The 16,246-nt window shown below is 40.5% G+C and overlaps 1 protein-coding gene across 1 annotated transcript in view; it reads left to right on the top strand.

The window, feature by feature from the left end:
* Positions 1-2,819: 2,819 nt before the first annotated feature.
* The window catches only part of LOC127647520 (voltage-dependent T-type calcium channel subunit alpha-1I-like), a 175,558-nt gene continuing 162,131 nt past the window's right edge, over positions 2,820-16,246 (top strand). The window contains exon 1 of the mRNA XM_052131796.1: positions 2,820-2,927. Within this exon, the coding sequence (XP_051987756.1) occupies positions 2,838-2,927 (90 nt within the window). The 5' untranslated portion in view covers positions 2,820-2,837. The remainder of the gene's footprint in view (positions 2,928-16,246) is intronic.

The raw sequence follows: 16,246 nt of genomic DNA, 5'->3' as shown, positions 1-16,246 counted from the left end.
AAGCATTTAGGATGAAAATATGGTGCATTTCGAACTATTCTGAGACCAGTGCAAACAGGCAGCACTATTGCATCCTATTGCTTTCCTATGAAGCTAAGTGCATTCACTCCTAAAATCAGAGTTCAGTTCAGGCTGCAGATGATCTTTAGACCACTTAACATATATGAAAGACATGGGACAGTGGTAATCGGTACATAGATTCAGAATTTATAATGCTATATTTTGTTTTAACATGGTTGGCATTGATTGGATGATGCTGAATTATTTATGCTAATTTTTGTTTGGTAAAATGCTTCAGCACTGGCTGTTACTTGTTTGTTTGATTGATATTTTTTATATTTTTAATTTATATTTTGTTGCCAAAATAGAGAAAAAAAAACCCATTGTAACAAATCAAGTCAAATAATTTGTATTTGTAAATTTTTTTATTTCTGCGTTTTCCAATACACATTGTTCCCAAGCAGCTTTATAGAAAATCAGCTGTAATTGCTGTAATGTCTCAAAAACATGAATTACCAACACTCCTGGAAACATAAACAATTTGATAAAAAGAAATCTGACTCTTATGGCTTGGTATTATTGAAAATTTCACAACTTAGTCCCGCTGTCCACATATATGGACATACATTTGAAGGAAAACTACAGTATTTGCTCTAGAATTGTTTTTGTTTTTTGTTCTTTATTAGGTGCTACTTGTTACAAAGATAAAAGGGAAATGGAAAATATACACAGCAGTCACACTTGGGCTTCAGGTGGCTAGAGTAAGTAGAGTGGTTTTCCCTTTAATTAGAATTTTTTCTTTTTTTTTACTAGTAGTCAGTCAGTACAAACTAATTTTTATAGTATCTGCAAACAGCGACTGTCATAAAAGTCTTGAAAGCATTTCAATGACATTATGGCCATAAAAAGGCAATTAAAAAGTGCTTGTGATCCAAGTAGAGCATCATTGACCATCAACACTATTTTATATTTTCTAATGATACAGGTTCAAATATAGACATCTCCTTAATAAGACAATCTCTGACCACACCATTTTCTTCTTTCACAGTTCCCCATGGATAAAGTAATGCCATTTTTTTTTCTTTGAGGCATCACCACTGTGAGTACTGTCGGTCTACCGCTTTGTTAATTTACCAAGAGTGCATCCATCTCTGAGTGAAATGTGTTCCCTGGGTATGTGTCTCTGGGATTGTCTCATGTCACACTCCCTCACCCTTCCTTCCATCTTTTCTTAAATAAACAGACAATGTTTCAGTCAACCCATTGGCCTTGGTACTCTCTCTCTCTCTGATGTGCTCCTGTGAGATTGATTCTGTGCTCCTGTCCCTTTAATGTCATTTAATTGTTCCTGTGGGCGCTTTTTCCCCTCTGCCAAAAGCCTGCCTCAGAACCTGATGAGGTATCAACAATAATAAAAAAAGGAAGAAAGGAGTAATTTCCTCCAGTAACCATAGCAAGTGTTTTGCTGCATGATGCGGGTGCTTGCGTTACTCCCATGGGCGTTGCTGTCTCTACTTGAATGATTAATGCAGGGACAAAAACCTCTGAGGCTTTTTACAATATTACACATGCAAGTTAAAAATGTGGACACATAGTTGTAAATCCTTCAGTCTTATAGCACATGCATATTGAAATGTACATGTTTCTCTCATGGACAATTTGGATGATGTTGAAAGGGGAAAAAAATGGAACATTGCCCAAAAATCACTTTTTACTAAGTGCCACAAGCCTTTTTCCGGTGGAGTGCATTTTGGTAGGTTCTAATTAAGTGAAGAATGTATGGAGCAGTAATCATTTGTGTATGCGTGTGTGTTAAGCAGGGTCCCTGTTAGATCCAGCACAATGCAAAATCAGCAGCCCCTTGCCCTGCGGCTAATACAGTTCAAACACTGTGGAAAGCTCCATGAAAAAGGAAATAAAAGACAAGTGTTGGAGATGAAAGGCAAGAGGAAGTCATGGCACTCAGGGATGGAGAAATAGAAGGAGAAAAATAGAGACACAGAGAGAAACATGATGGAATGAAAGAGGAAGTTATGAAAGGAGGGGCAGAAGGTATGTGCAAACAGAAAAAATTGCCTGCTAAAAAAATTGCCTGCTAAAGGTTTGACCAACCCGGAGGAAAAGAGGGAATAGAGAGTAAATTGACAAAAGAAATGGTCCATAAAGGTGAAATGATAAGGCTTGTAGAGATATAGTGTGAGAGCTGAAGATTTCACTCCAACTAACAGACCTGAATGTGGGAAGGATGAAACACTGTGTTTCTAAGAATTGAGTGCTTCTTTGCATTGTGTCTTTCACTATTAATTATTAATCATAATTCACTGGTACCATAACTTTATTTATTGGTAGGTCAAATTTGTGTACATTTTGATTTTGAGCTAAGGTGTGTAATTTCAGCAACACTAACTCCCCTGTCTTCCATTGGTTGACAAACAGATATTCCCACCCCAAACCCACTAGTTGAGCCGATGTTGCAGTGTCGGACTGGCTGGGTCTCTCATGCAAACAGACCAATGTTTTAATAGTAACACAGAGCCACAGTATTACACTTTTAGGTGAAATCAACCTGCTTGATTTGCTTAAAATTTTTTGACTGCATACTAAGGTGGGATATGATATATCATTTTAACAAAAAATAAATTAAACATCAGCTTTAAAGTTACAGCTTGCAGAAACTAATAAACTGCACTTCTGTCGTACAGTGTTCCAATATACATCCACATTTGTTTGATGTTCATATTTATTTTGTATAATGTATTGTGTAACTGTTTCCATGTGTCTGCTGAAATATGTTGGCCTTAACTTATCCATCCACATGGTTTGAGCGCATCAGCATCATGGTGATCCTGCTGAACTGTGTCACTCTGGGGATGTACCAGCCCTGCGAGAACATCGATTGCACCTCAGAGCGCTGTCAGATTCTGCAGGTCAGTGGATGCACAGATGCACTCTTTATCTCTTTTTAAACTTATTCACATACATTTTTAAAAGTTACACATATAACTTATGTTTCTAGGAGGGAAATGGGGTAAAACACATTAAGAATGGGATATTGCATAGTCATTGTGTTATGTAGAGTGAACCGCTTGAATGGGAATGTAAAGTTAGGCAGTAACTACTGTTCCCAGGAGGCAAATGTGGTGCAATATGCAATATTCCAAAGTCAATGTTTTGTATCATGTGGGAACAATCTAATGCTAGAAGGGTGTCCCCTCATGTGATTTTCTACTTGCTAAAATTTTAAACAGAAAGAAATTGTAGCCATAGAGTCGAAAAAAATAAATAATATATATATATATATATATATATATATATATATATATATATATATATTATGTATGTGTGTATGTGTATGTGTGTGTGTATGTGTGTTTAAAATGATTAGTCATATCAGTTGTAGAGAAAAAGCTGCTTTATTCTACATATTGTGCTGGCATATTATGGCACATATTGGCATTCATGAGTGCCGCCATGTTGAGATCACATGACCAGCTTTACATTACTCACTGTATCTCAGTAATAGTCCCTTGAAATTGGACACTTTGATATTGTTCCTCTAGGTGTTAATGAACCAGGGGTGGCTGGTGATTTTTTTCAAAAAGGGGAAGCACATATGTCGGTCAAAAATATGTACTCACATTTATTTATTTTTTACATTGTTTTTTGTTTCAATATCCACTGTTGTTATGTTTTTTTTTTTTATTGTTTTTTTTTAAAATGTGTTTAAGCTACTTAAATGTGAAGTCTAAAAGTCTGCTTTCTTCTAAAATGAAGTCAACAACATTAGCAGTGTAATTTTGCCCCCAAAAGCATATTAACTAGTGAACTTACTAACCGGAAAAACTATCCCCAAAGTACAGAACCTTATATTTACAATTTCATTTACAACATATTAAAATGCATTGATTGAAAGCCCGCTGTCAAATTAACAAACAGGTAATTTCCCTCATGCAAATAGTGCTCATGAAACTCCTGTAGAGCTCCAGAGACGCACACTGTCCGGGCGGGACATTTAGAGCATCTTGTCCAATGAACATCAATCTTTTCAACTCAATTGGACATGTAGCTCCCTTAGCCTTCAATGGGGTCCTATGGGCCATGTGTCCAGTAACTCTGACAGACATAATCATGCAAATAACATCAACGGAACGAACATCGCAAAAGTGTTGCATGTCATTGCACACCTTTGTTACCTAAAATATTGAACTATGACAATAATTATCTGAATTATAGAGATGTGGCGAGTGGAACATTTCTTTTTGGCGAGGAGCGCCTTTTTGACCGCTCAACGCCCAAACTCAAGGAAGACACCAGCTACGCCACCCGGGGAATTTCGCCCCGAGGATAGACTTGGACTAGTTCGGTAGTTAAACCACCAAATACAGAAAGCACACAGGTTCGACTGATGCACGAAGCCAGAGACGTAGTTCCGTAAAAGCAATAATTTTATTTATACAGTTACTAAATAAATCAAGTGTTTAATACCACTCACTAACATAGGGAAAATGAGTGCTGAGGCCTTACCAGTGGAGGGGCAGAGTCAAAAGGTGTGGGATCTCAGGTGAACACAAACACACACACTGTGATAATACTCAAAAGAAACAAAAAAAGAAAACACAGCACACAGGAGGAGACACCACCACCGAGGACACCGACACCACCACCTTCGGCACTCAGCAACTGAGGAAAAACAAGATTTAATTATTGGAAAGCAGCAGCAATCGACAAAAAAATAAATAAACAACTTCAATGATGCAAGTCTAGGCAGCACAGATGGCTTAATAGCTGCCTAGAGCCTGACAAAAATAACCAAAAATAAACAAATACAATTTAAACAGAAGAGAATGTCTTTTATCAACTTAAACAAAAGAAATATAAATTAACCAAATGAAAGTCACTCCATCATAATTTAAATCAATAAACCAAAAATAAACAACAACTTCCACACTAATAAGCACGGGCGAATCACAGAAAACAAAGCTATCGTCCGTGTCACAAACACTCAAGTACAGCCCTGCCAAACGCCCAGTTGGGTAACGAATCCGGGTGCTGAACGGTACGTAAAACGTTTAGAGCCTGGGGTAAGCTCGTGCAACCCGTTGGACAGTCTATTATTGAAGCCAAATCAGTAGAGACAAAACAGCAGCGTGGCTTGGAATGGAAGGGCTAGTGCAGATACCAGCACGAGCGAGGCGGTTTACAACCCTGACGTACACAAACAAACCAAATTCAGTAACAGTTTTATGATTAAACAAAATATACCCGCGATGCCAATTGGTATACATACCCGCCAGGGAGCGTCACACCAATAACCCAGTAGTGCCAATAATACAGTTACACAGAGCCTACAATAAACAATGGCCGATTACTTAAATACTCAGAAAAGAAAATATCCAAGGAAGAGAAAGATTTAACCAACCTACCAGCAACAAAACTCAACCCGGTTCCGTTACAGGAAGGGTCGGGCCTGCGACAGGGAAACGCTGCAAGAGACACCGCACGCTGTAATACCCATCCTAACACCAACAAGGCCCATCGATAAACAAATTAACCGCACTGTATTACCTGTCGGATTAGCGCAACTGCACCGCAGACGCGAACGGTTCCAGAGCGGAAATGTGCCTCCGGCAACAAGCAACAAGGAGTGTCTAGAGGGCACACCCCCCAACTATATAGCATGCAGTTACCTCCCTATTGGTCCAGAGAAAAATTTAACCCATTGCGACAAATCAACCTGCTACAGAGAGATTTAATGCAACTTGATTAAAATGTCATTGCGCAGTTTTAATGAAATTGTATGGTAAGCTGTGCTTCCCGTGTGGTCTCAAAGCAATTGCAACTGCTATGAACATAAACTGACATTTTACTGAGTGCACCTTTAATGTTTCTGGTGCATCCTCCCTCAGAACACAGCCTTCCTTTTCTCTTTCTGTCCTATTACTATTATCATCCTTCTCAACTGTCTTTGGTTAATGATCCCTCTCTCTCTCTCTCTCTCTCTCTCTCTCTCTCTCTCTCTCTCTGAGAGCTTGATGAAGTGGACAGAACTCAAGGGATTGAGTTGACAGAGGAATGGCCTTTAAATGCTTATGGGAGCTTTTGGGAATTTGTCATGTGTCCTCCTCCTTTTGTAACTATATAGAGAAATTTGCCCAGCATCCACTCCCCCAGAAGACCTGCTGTGTTCATTAGCTCAACCAGATCTGACACCTGTGGTCCAGGGAGCCTGTTTAGAGACCTAACATAAAAATGTACATGATCATCCTGCTAACAGATCATAAAACTAGCAATGTTCCAGTTCACCAGACAGCTCTCACATATGGCACAACTTAAAGAGATAGGTCACTCTAAACTGAAAATTATATTATAATGTACCTGCTCTTACATTGTTTCAAGCCCGTTTGACTTTCCTTTACCTATGAAACAACAAAAGGAGAAATTCGTAACACGATGTGCTAACCAGAAATGAAGCAAGAAAGGGACATGTAATGCAAGGTGTCTTTTCAAAGTTTTCATCCTAACCAGCAACCACCTAAGGAGATTTCCTCAATCACTTGGTTACTATTTCTATTTTCTGTCACACCAGACTGCTCCGCCTAGAGTGAAATCTCATTGGTTCAAAATTCTGTCCTCATAACTGTCATCATATATGTTCTGATTGTCTGTGATTGTGCCTCGTCTCACAGAGTCATCAATGTCAATGTGAACTAAAAATTAGCTTGTCACTGGAATCTTATCTTGGAGTACATATAGTTATGATGCATGCAATAACTACTGGAAGTCTCTTCCATGCAATTACAATAGAGGTGGACTGATATGGGATCAAAATCCCATCAAAAGAATTGTCATCACAGATCCAAAAATCCAAATCCAGATCCAAATAAGTGTGAATCAAAATAATAGGCATGAATAAATAAAGAGTAAGTGCAGCTTAAAAAATAATAGGCACAAAAATAAATAAAAAGCACAGATCAAAATAATATGCAAAGATCAAAATCATTAGCGCAGATCAAAAAATAACAAGAATAAATCAGAAATGTGTAAACACATTAAAAATGTGCTGCAAAATACATAAAAAACAACAAAAAAAAATGAAAAATGAAAGTCATCTGAATTGCAATCAATATCATGTTTTACTTGGTTATATTACTGTTTTTTGTGCTCTCTGACAATTTTGCTCATATGTTCTTATGCTGTATTTTTCTTTGCTTTTGTTTCCAAGTTTTGCGCTTGGTTTTCCAAAACTTGTGAGTAGAGTTTCATGTAAATCAGGGGGAGTTTTGTGTCCCTATTGGTCTACTAGTTCTTTATCGACAGCTCCTCATCTAACCAATAATTCGAAGAGGGGAGGTGATATCACTCCAATGCAACTTGGACGGCTGTTGCTCAATATTATATTAATTGTGGTTGATAGATACGCTGCTTGTTGTCCGAGTAGGCCATTATCATAGTCTGTTAACACATGTATCGAGTCAGATGAATTTAGTTAGAGTTTTAGTTTAGGCAGTATGAAAGACTTCCTTGTTTGTAGGTTATTGGCTGCATATCTAAAAAACAAACAAACAGTAAGGCTGGGTTGGTGTAGATGTTCGATGAATGTTTTTACAAGCTGTACCAATGTACTCGCGAGTTCAGAACCCAACTTGATCCGCTTTTCCGATAAATAAAATCCTGATCCCGACACCAAGGCCTTTTACAATACTAATGAATATAGAAATGCTTACATATAATTTTTTTAATTATATAAAAAAGGTGTGCATTATTGCTGACACCCATATGCACACTTTGGAGTTGGTTGTATGCCTGTTAGTCATTTGCAACAAATGTTACTGCAATTGTGTACTCTATGTTATGGAAATGTTTTGGATACGTATGCTGCAATGTTGCCTGTATCATTGGAGCTGGTCCCTAAATTTGCGACTATTTGTAAATAAAGAATGTCCAACGTCAAGCCAACTTTATTGCAAGCCAACACAGCCTTGTTTGTTTGTTTTTTGTGCGTATTATTTTTTTTATCTGCACTTATAATTTTTGGAATCACACTTTTTATTGATTCCAATTTATAATTTATTCACGTTTATTTAATTTTTTTATCCGTGACCGCAATCCTTTTGACGGGATTTTGATCCCATAGACTGAAGCGTTCAACTTCAAAAAGGATGCAAAGCATCATAAAACTCTATATACAAATTCTTCTTCAACCAGATAATTAAGTCAGTGAGTCACGAACTCAAGAACCAGATCAATTCATGAATGGATCATTCGGATCAGTTTTGTCAATGGAATCAAAGATTCACTGAAAAGATTCAAATCAAAGAACATTTTATTCACAAATCTGACCCCTTTCACACATTTCTGTCTGTTTCTGTCTTGAAATAGCAGCTGATAACTTTTGCGACTGGTTCATTGAGTCATCGAGTTGCACTAAGAAACGGACCAGTCTTGTTTGTGAGCAAATCATTCAGATCGGTTTTGTGAATCGGATCAACAAATGCATTGAAAGATTGGAATCAGAAAAAAGTTTTGTTCACAAATCAAACATCTTTAGCACATTCTCTTACTGTTTCTCATACAAAGCTTTCACATGGCTTCAGAAGACTTTGGATAACATTTTTAGGTGAACTATTCTGTTTGTCATGAACTTGCTCCAAATCGGTTTTGTTCAAGTGATGCTCAGATATCACTTACAATAGCAGTATTTTTTCCCCCACAGTCTTGTCATACTCTTCGCCTTGTATTCAAGGTAAACTCTCTCTGTAGCTTACAACTAAATGAAGGCTCTTGCATTCTGCTCATCCCCATAATGCATCAATATGTGATGAACTTGTATATCTGTATGCTCCTGTTGTTAAACATTGTCATCAGGGATGATTGTAGGTTGGTGACTTTGATTTAAAATATAATGTTCTGTCTGTGGTTGCATCTGGTTTGTGTAAGAAACAGAGGATGTGTACAACACCCTAGAGAATGTCAAAGACACACAAGCCTTGTATTTACAATAATGACAGTACAGGGAGAACGACTTAGTCTGATGGAAAAGCTTATAGCTTTAGTTTTGCAAAGATGTAACAATATGCACTGTAAGTCATCTAACAGGCTTTTAGTCCAAGACATAATAACTTACCAAGATTTTCTCCTAATGTCTGGGCTCTCCGCCAAATAAAATTACTTTAACTGCAATTCCCAATCAGTTTCTACAGTGCACTGCCCAATTAAGAGATAATGATGACTCTGGGCTGAGCTCATATATCTCTGGCTTGCCTGTAAATGTAGCATAGAGCATGTTTATCTCTACTCAAGACAAATGCACAGCAAACTATAATATGTTTTGTTTTAGATGCAGGTCTCCATCTTGTTTCAAAAGGGGACATGACCACAAAAACAGTTTTAAATATAAGTCAATGGAACTTGTTGTCACATTGTTGTTGTTTTCACTTATTTTTATCTAGCAGTTATTCAGAGCTCATTGTATTACTTAAATATGTGTTTGTTGATTGCTTGCGTAATTGTGGTTTGCGTGTTAAGTCATGAGGCCCATGCATTTCTGGTTGACAAATAAGTCTGATTATGATGGAAGTAAGAAACTTTGATCTCTTAAATACACACTTTTCAAAGGAGAAGCTTATTTTAACTTAAGAATGGGGTGGCCCCAGAGTCTACACCCCTGGTGAGGATAATCAATTATAAACTAAAGTGTTTGGACAGGTTTAGTTTTCCGGACATATGTTCGGAAATAATTATTACTCTGGACGTTTGTAATGTTTACCATCGATTCGCACAGGGTAAGTGATGTCTGTAAAAATTACAGATATGTTGTGTCTACTCCATTTACACACATCAGTCACACCTGACCTATTAAAATGTGTATACAGTACTGATGAATTATGTAGGAAATATTAAACGTGATTATATTCTATTTCTGTGATAATAATAAGAAATTGATTGGAATATCAGACAGAACTGGTGACATAATGTAATTATGTAACACAATTTAATCACAATGTGATCCAAAAATGTCAAGCTCCAAAAAGGACATGGTGATAAGGATAAGTTTGTGGGCAATGAAGTAGTTAGGAGACAGTGAACAGTTGAGTGTTTATTCTCACACACACACACACACACACACACACACACACATGTTGTGTTTCCATGTTTTATGGGGACTTTCCATAGACATAATGGTTTTTATACTGTACAAACTTTATATTCTATCCCCTAAACCTAACCCTACCCCTAAACCTAACCCTCACAGAAAACCTTCTGCATTTTTACATTTTCAAAAAACATCATTTAGTATGATTTATAAGCTGTTTTCCTCATGGGGACCGACAAAATGTCCCCACAAGGTCAAACATTTTGGGTTTTACTATCCTTATGGGGACATTTGGTCCCCACAAAGTGATAAATACACGCTCACACACACACACGCACACACACACACACACACACACACAAAGCAAAATGGCTCTTAGTGGCCAACTCAAAATAGCGCTCTTTCTGAAATGGCAGTCTCTGTTGCTCGGGGCCACTCTCTCTCTCTCTCTCTCTCTCTCTCTCTCTCTCCTCTCACTCTCTCCTCTGCCGCTCTGACGAGTCATATTAGGTCTCCCTCCGCCCTCACTATAATGAGAGACCACTGGACAGAAAGTTAGAGTAATTACAGCCCAGGTGATGAGCCTTACTGCTTTCCCTCTCCCAAAGACAGACACATGACCCCCCCCCCCCCATGCCATGCCACATCAGGCCTGACTACCCCCCTTTCTTGAGAGAAAGTCAGCCACAACCATCTGTGCACCCGGAGTGTGGATCACATCACTTAAAGGGCTGAAAAGCCAGATACCAATAGGTGATGCAGAGAAGCGTGATCAGAACAGAGGGTGAATGCCCACCCCAGCAGGTAGTAGCGGAGGATAAGAACTGCCCTCTTTATCTCCTTCTCGTTAGTATTGTAGTTTGTCTCCCTGAAGGAGAGCTTGCGACTACTAAACAGTACTGACTGTTACTCCCAGGGTCTGTGCAAGTAAGCTCACTGGGGGAAACGAATATTTGCACAGTCCAGGGGGCAAACTGTGTGCCAGTGCATCTGTACCGATGCGAGTGCCATGGTCAGGGTGTACCAAAGCAGGCAGTGGGAGGATTCTGGGGAGGCAAACAGGTCTAAATGTGCCTGCCCGAATTTAATCCAAATCAGCTGGACCACCTGAGGGGGGAGTCTCCACTCTTCCTTATGGGTAACCTGTCATGACAGCGCGTCCGCTGTAGTCGCCTGGGATGTGAGTGGCTCGCAGAAAATTGAGGAGACTTGATCTAGGGGAAAACCTGCACGTAGAAATGTGAGGTCTGTCCAAGGGCTGTAGAGGCGGCGACAGACCGGCATGATAGCCACGCAATTTGTCCCACGGCGCCATGCCCATCTTGGGACTCCAGTCTAGAGCCAGTGCTGAAGCAGTCTCATATGCATCAACCCAAGCGATGTGGCCACCGCTGAGGATTCCATATGCCCCAGGAGCCTCTAAAACAGTTTCAGTTGAACCGTTGTCTTCTGTCTGAACACCATCAAACAGGTCAGCACTGACTGGGCGTGCTCGTTCGTGAGGCGCTCTGTCATCGAGACTGAGTCCCATTCCAGGCCAAGAATAGAGATGCTCTGAACCGGGAAGAGCTTGCTCTTTTCCCAGTTGACCCAAAGCCCTAGCCAGGTGCGAGAGAACCAGGTCCCTGGGAGGCCGGCCATGAGATGGGTGGTGTCTGCTTCCACGGGGCAGGGCCAGGGGGGGCGGATGGCGGCGGAGCCGGTGCAGCCACCGCAGGAGGACGCCCTTGGCGAGGAGCCCGCTCTCCGATGCTGTACTCGAATGCTCATTACCTTCACAGGCCCAAACAAGAGGTCGAACTCGCACTGAGATGTGCTGGCACACTCATCCGGAAGCCTAATATGGGGCAAATGAGCGTGCTGGGGAATGGGAGGTCTGTGGGGATTTACCTGGTTGAGGTGGTCCCATTGAGGTCCCCAAATTGCTCCAATTGATAGCCGCGCTGGCCTCATACCCATAGGTAGAAGGACCTAGGCGGGTAGCCGCTGTGGTGGCTTGCTTTCTTATGCAACGTTGCCAAGGTCATGTCCTCGCAGTGAGGACATGACGCATCCATGAAAAATGTCTCTGCATGAGACGCGCCCAGACACGAAAGACAGCGATCATGGCCGTAGGAAGGCGAGAGATAACGACCACAACCAGGAAAAACACACAAGTGGAAAGGCATCTTTAAAAAGACACGTTTTTAAAAATACTTTTCCATGTGTACCGCTCCTTTAGAATATACTCTTTTAGGGAAAATACTCTTTTAGAATATACTCTTTCAGTTTTGTTCTGCCGAAGCGCCCAGGGGTGATCTCTGCAGTGCACCAGTACAGAGGGGGGAGAAAGCCGCTGTAATGCGCCGTCAGGAATCCAGCAGCGGTTAATGGGAACCTGTGGGAAATTTAGCTCAGTGAACATCAACCGCTCAGCTCCTTTATTCCCGTATGTTCGGGGGAGTGGCATGCAAATACCACTTGCCAATTCCTTGCTTTTAATTAAAAAAATACAAAATCGAGGTGATTGTGAGGCACTTACTATGATACTGCATAGGGGCCACAATGTATCTCACTTACTTTTTTTAAATAAAGTTATGGGCAATTTCACAACTTCATTGCCATGACAAAGTAATGTCATCAAACCTTAAAACCCTAAAGTGACTGTAAAAATTACAATTTAAACAACTTTACAGCTCAATAAACGAAGTTTTAACTAAATAATTAATCTACGTGCTTTTTTAAATTATAAGCTTTACATTTCTGCCTTCGAACGTCCATAAGTGCCTCACTGTAACCTTTATTTTGCTTTTTTTTTTAAAGAAAAGGAGTGATAAGTCGAAATACATTTTTGTGGTAATCAGCATTATGCAACAAATGCTGTCAATTGACCTCAATTTGTACTGAACCATAATAGTACTTTAAGATATATTATTGAAAGTAATCAATCCAAGTTGAGTGATCAAACTGTCCTCTATTGTGCAAAACAAAATTCAGGCTTATCATCCTTCCTCTTCCAATAAATGATGTTTGAAATCAGCAGAATTGATGACTGTTTTGACTGTGTTGACTGTCACTACATGAATTAATTCCTCAAGACTACATTAGATTATACCAGCAGCATGTAAACAATACTTCATTACCGTGAAGTGTGTAATATTCATCAATAGCTTACTCATGATAACCATTTCTGAGCGCAACAGTTTTCAGTATAAAAACACAACACACCGCATGCCACAAGCATCTGACAGCAGTTATACCTTTTTATAGGTGCTGCTGAAAGACAGCGAGAGCCATGACTCAACATTTTATCAGTAGAGCAAAGTCAAGATGGCTGACAAGATTCTCTCTGTGACATCGAGCTCTCGCTGAGAGGCTGTGGTGTTAAGAATTTTTGGAGCTGTACTTGCTGTGTGTAAAGAGAGTTTTGAAGAGTGAAATGCAAATCAAAAACTTCTGCAATTATATATTTTTTTCAGTTTGCTTCTTGGATTGACAGCAACACTAAAAGGTATGGTTGAAAACTAAAAGTATGTGGGAAGGACTAAGAGTCTGTCTCTCTGCTGCTTGCTGTGTGTGTACAATCTCGTATTGAGAGCCATATGTCAAACATGGCATGCAGAAGGAGGTAGCATTAAGGAAGTGTTCTCTTGGTGTCAGGATGTTTGTGTGCTCTGGTTCCACAGGGGAGCTTAAACCAGTGCTGTTCCACTCGCCAGCATCTTCCAGTTTCAAATTCTATTTCACAGCTCCTCACAGGCGGCCGTCCAAACTGGCATAACTGCACAGCGCCCCCCTCCCTGCATCTGCCAACACACACATAGGCCCTACACACACTTTTGCCTCACTTTTGTTTGAAACAAAACCTGTATCAACGCTACTTGGAAACCGTGGACATGCAAAATGACTAAGACTTAGGGGCAGTTTGTGGCACAATATAACAGATGTTCTATTTTCTGCAGACGTGTATTTGTGTGTGTGTGGACGTATATTACACTTTTCAGGAAAATTATACTTCTCATATCTTTATAATTATCCCTCCAGGAACATAATGCAGTACAGAAATAAAAAAAGCACTGTCTACACTTGAAGGACCAACATAAGACGAGAAACAAAGCGATTGATGTGGTCGATCTAAGGGCTCGTTTGACTGGTCTGCTTAAATAGTCAATCAAAACCCCAGCTATCACTGATCTCGTAATGAGAACGCAGTGGGGGCTTTGACAGCAACAATCAGCCATCTGAGTGTTTGTAAGGATCTAATTAACAACCCTCTGAAAGTGTGTGCACACTTAATGTTCGCAGTTGTTTTTGAAAGAAACAATTTCTGTCAAGTGCATCATCATCTGTTGCAGAGACAAATCAGACTTAATCTCCCAGCACTGGGGGAAATTAAATCCAGGATGGATCGCCCAGGGTCAGGTGAAGCGAGAGGCTGTTGAGGCAAAACATGGAAAGCCTCAATCAGGCTGGGTGTTGATTAGACTTAATAATCAATCATACTCTTACACAAGGGTTCTTAAGGGTCCTTTTTTCCCAGACTTCAGACTCATTCTGTCTGAGTTTTAGACTTCTTTCAAGAACTCATTAACTCTCGTTGGTATTTCTGTCAGTTTTTCCCTAAGGAAAATATTACCCTAAAAGTATGAACTGGTCAATGGTCAGCAAATAACCACAATTAAAAGGTAATGAAATCAAAACATAAGTTTATTATTATTATTATTTTTACTATTAAAATTAGCATACCTGAAATTCATTACTATATACACTTTATCATCTTAATATATGATCTTAATATATAATATAGAATTTTCTTCACATTACAGTAATGAGGTTTTTTTCCACAGTATGCCTCTTAGAAATCTCTGACTTTTGCAGAGATCTGCAGAATTTCAGGATCTTAGCAAATCTGAGCTAAGTTTTTGACATTATTGACCACATTTACACCTGGTCTTGGGTGATCCGACCGCATGTGGTCAAGACACATCGCTGTTAACACCTGGTGTGAGACATTGTGTCAAATGAAGTGACACTAGGGGACTTTCTTAAAGGCCTCAGTTACCTCTGAACGTGAGAAAAGGCCAATGAGAATTTGGCAGACAGAATTTGCATGTCCCTCTCCCGGACATAAGTTCATTCAGGTTTCGCACTGAGGGGCTGAGAATAAGGTTCGGCCATTACAGTGGCTCGGTTCAGCGTCGTGGCCGGGGGGACACAACGTCTCGTTCCCTCCATCAGGGAACGGAGGTTACAACAGTAATCTAGACGTTCCCTGTCTGTTGCTCACTTGACGTTGTGTCGAATGAAGTGACACTTGGGGTCCCTATTCAATCACGCTATGCGCTGAAACATGTACATGAGCTTCTGATGCAGGTGCGGGCAGGCAGTTGCGTGCCAAAGCAACAGGTTGCATCAGACTGCACGTACCCTTCCCCAATGCCCCATAAAAAGCATCATAAACTTTTTAGGTTCCCGGCAGTTTAGTGGACTCTCCTGGGCGAAAGAGTGCATGTGATCATCTCAGAGGAGGGGAAAGGCGCTATGTGCAAGCGGAACACCTGGTCAGACATTCCGTATTCCCGAGTTCTACGTGCTGACCTGAGAGAACACGGAACGAGATCGACTCAACCCTGAGATTTGTAAAATCTCGTAAAGGTGTCGGGTGTTGCCCAGCCCGAGAGCGCAATCAGGAGGGCTGTCTTCAAGGAGAGGGCTCTAAGCTTGACTGACTCTAGTGGCTCTAAGGGGGTCTCTGAAGATCTGAAAGTACCACGGAGAGATCCCATGAGGGGAACAGGCATGGCCTTGGAGGGTTCAGCCACCGGGCATTTCTAACGAACCTGATGATCAGGTCATGCTTCCCTAAGGACTTGCCGTCCACTGCATTGTGGTAAGCCGACATGGCGGCTACATAGACCTGCAAGGTAGGGTGGCAGCCTCCCCTCTAGCCTCTCCTGCAGACATGAGAGCACTGACCCGACTGCAGCATCTCTGCGGGTCTTCAGATCGGGAAGAACACCAATTCACGAACAAGCGTGTAACATCTGAACAGGCTCCTGTCCACCAGAGGGAGCCCTCACCTGAATATTGAACTTTTGTCACCTCCTGTACCTGCCACATCAGTTCCTGTTTGAACATTCACTGTGTATATAAGCCATGTGCTCATAGTTTATC

This window comes from Xyrauchen texanus, chromosome 8 (genome assembly GCF_025860055.1).
Source record: "Xyrauchen texanus isolate HMW12.3.18 chromosome 8, RBS_HiC_50CHRs, whole genome shotgun sequence".
NCBI classification, from domain to species: Eukaryota; Metazoa; Chordata; class Actinopteri; order Cypriniformes; family Catostomidae; genus Xyrauchen; species Xyrauchen texanus.
Note: the sequence above shows the minus strand (reverse complement) of the source record. Positions and strands in the feature narration are given on the sequence as shown.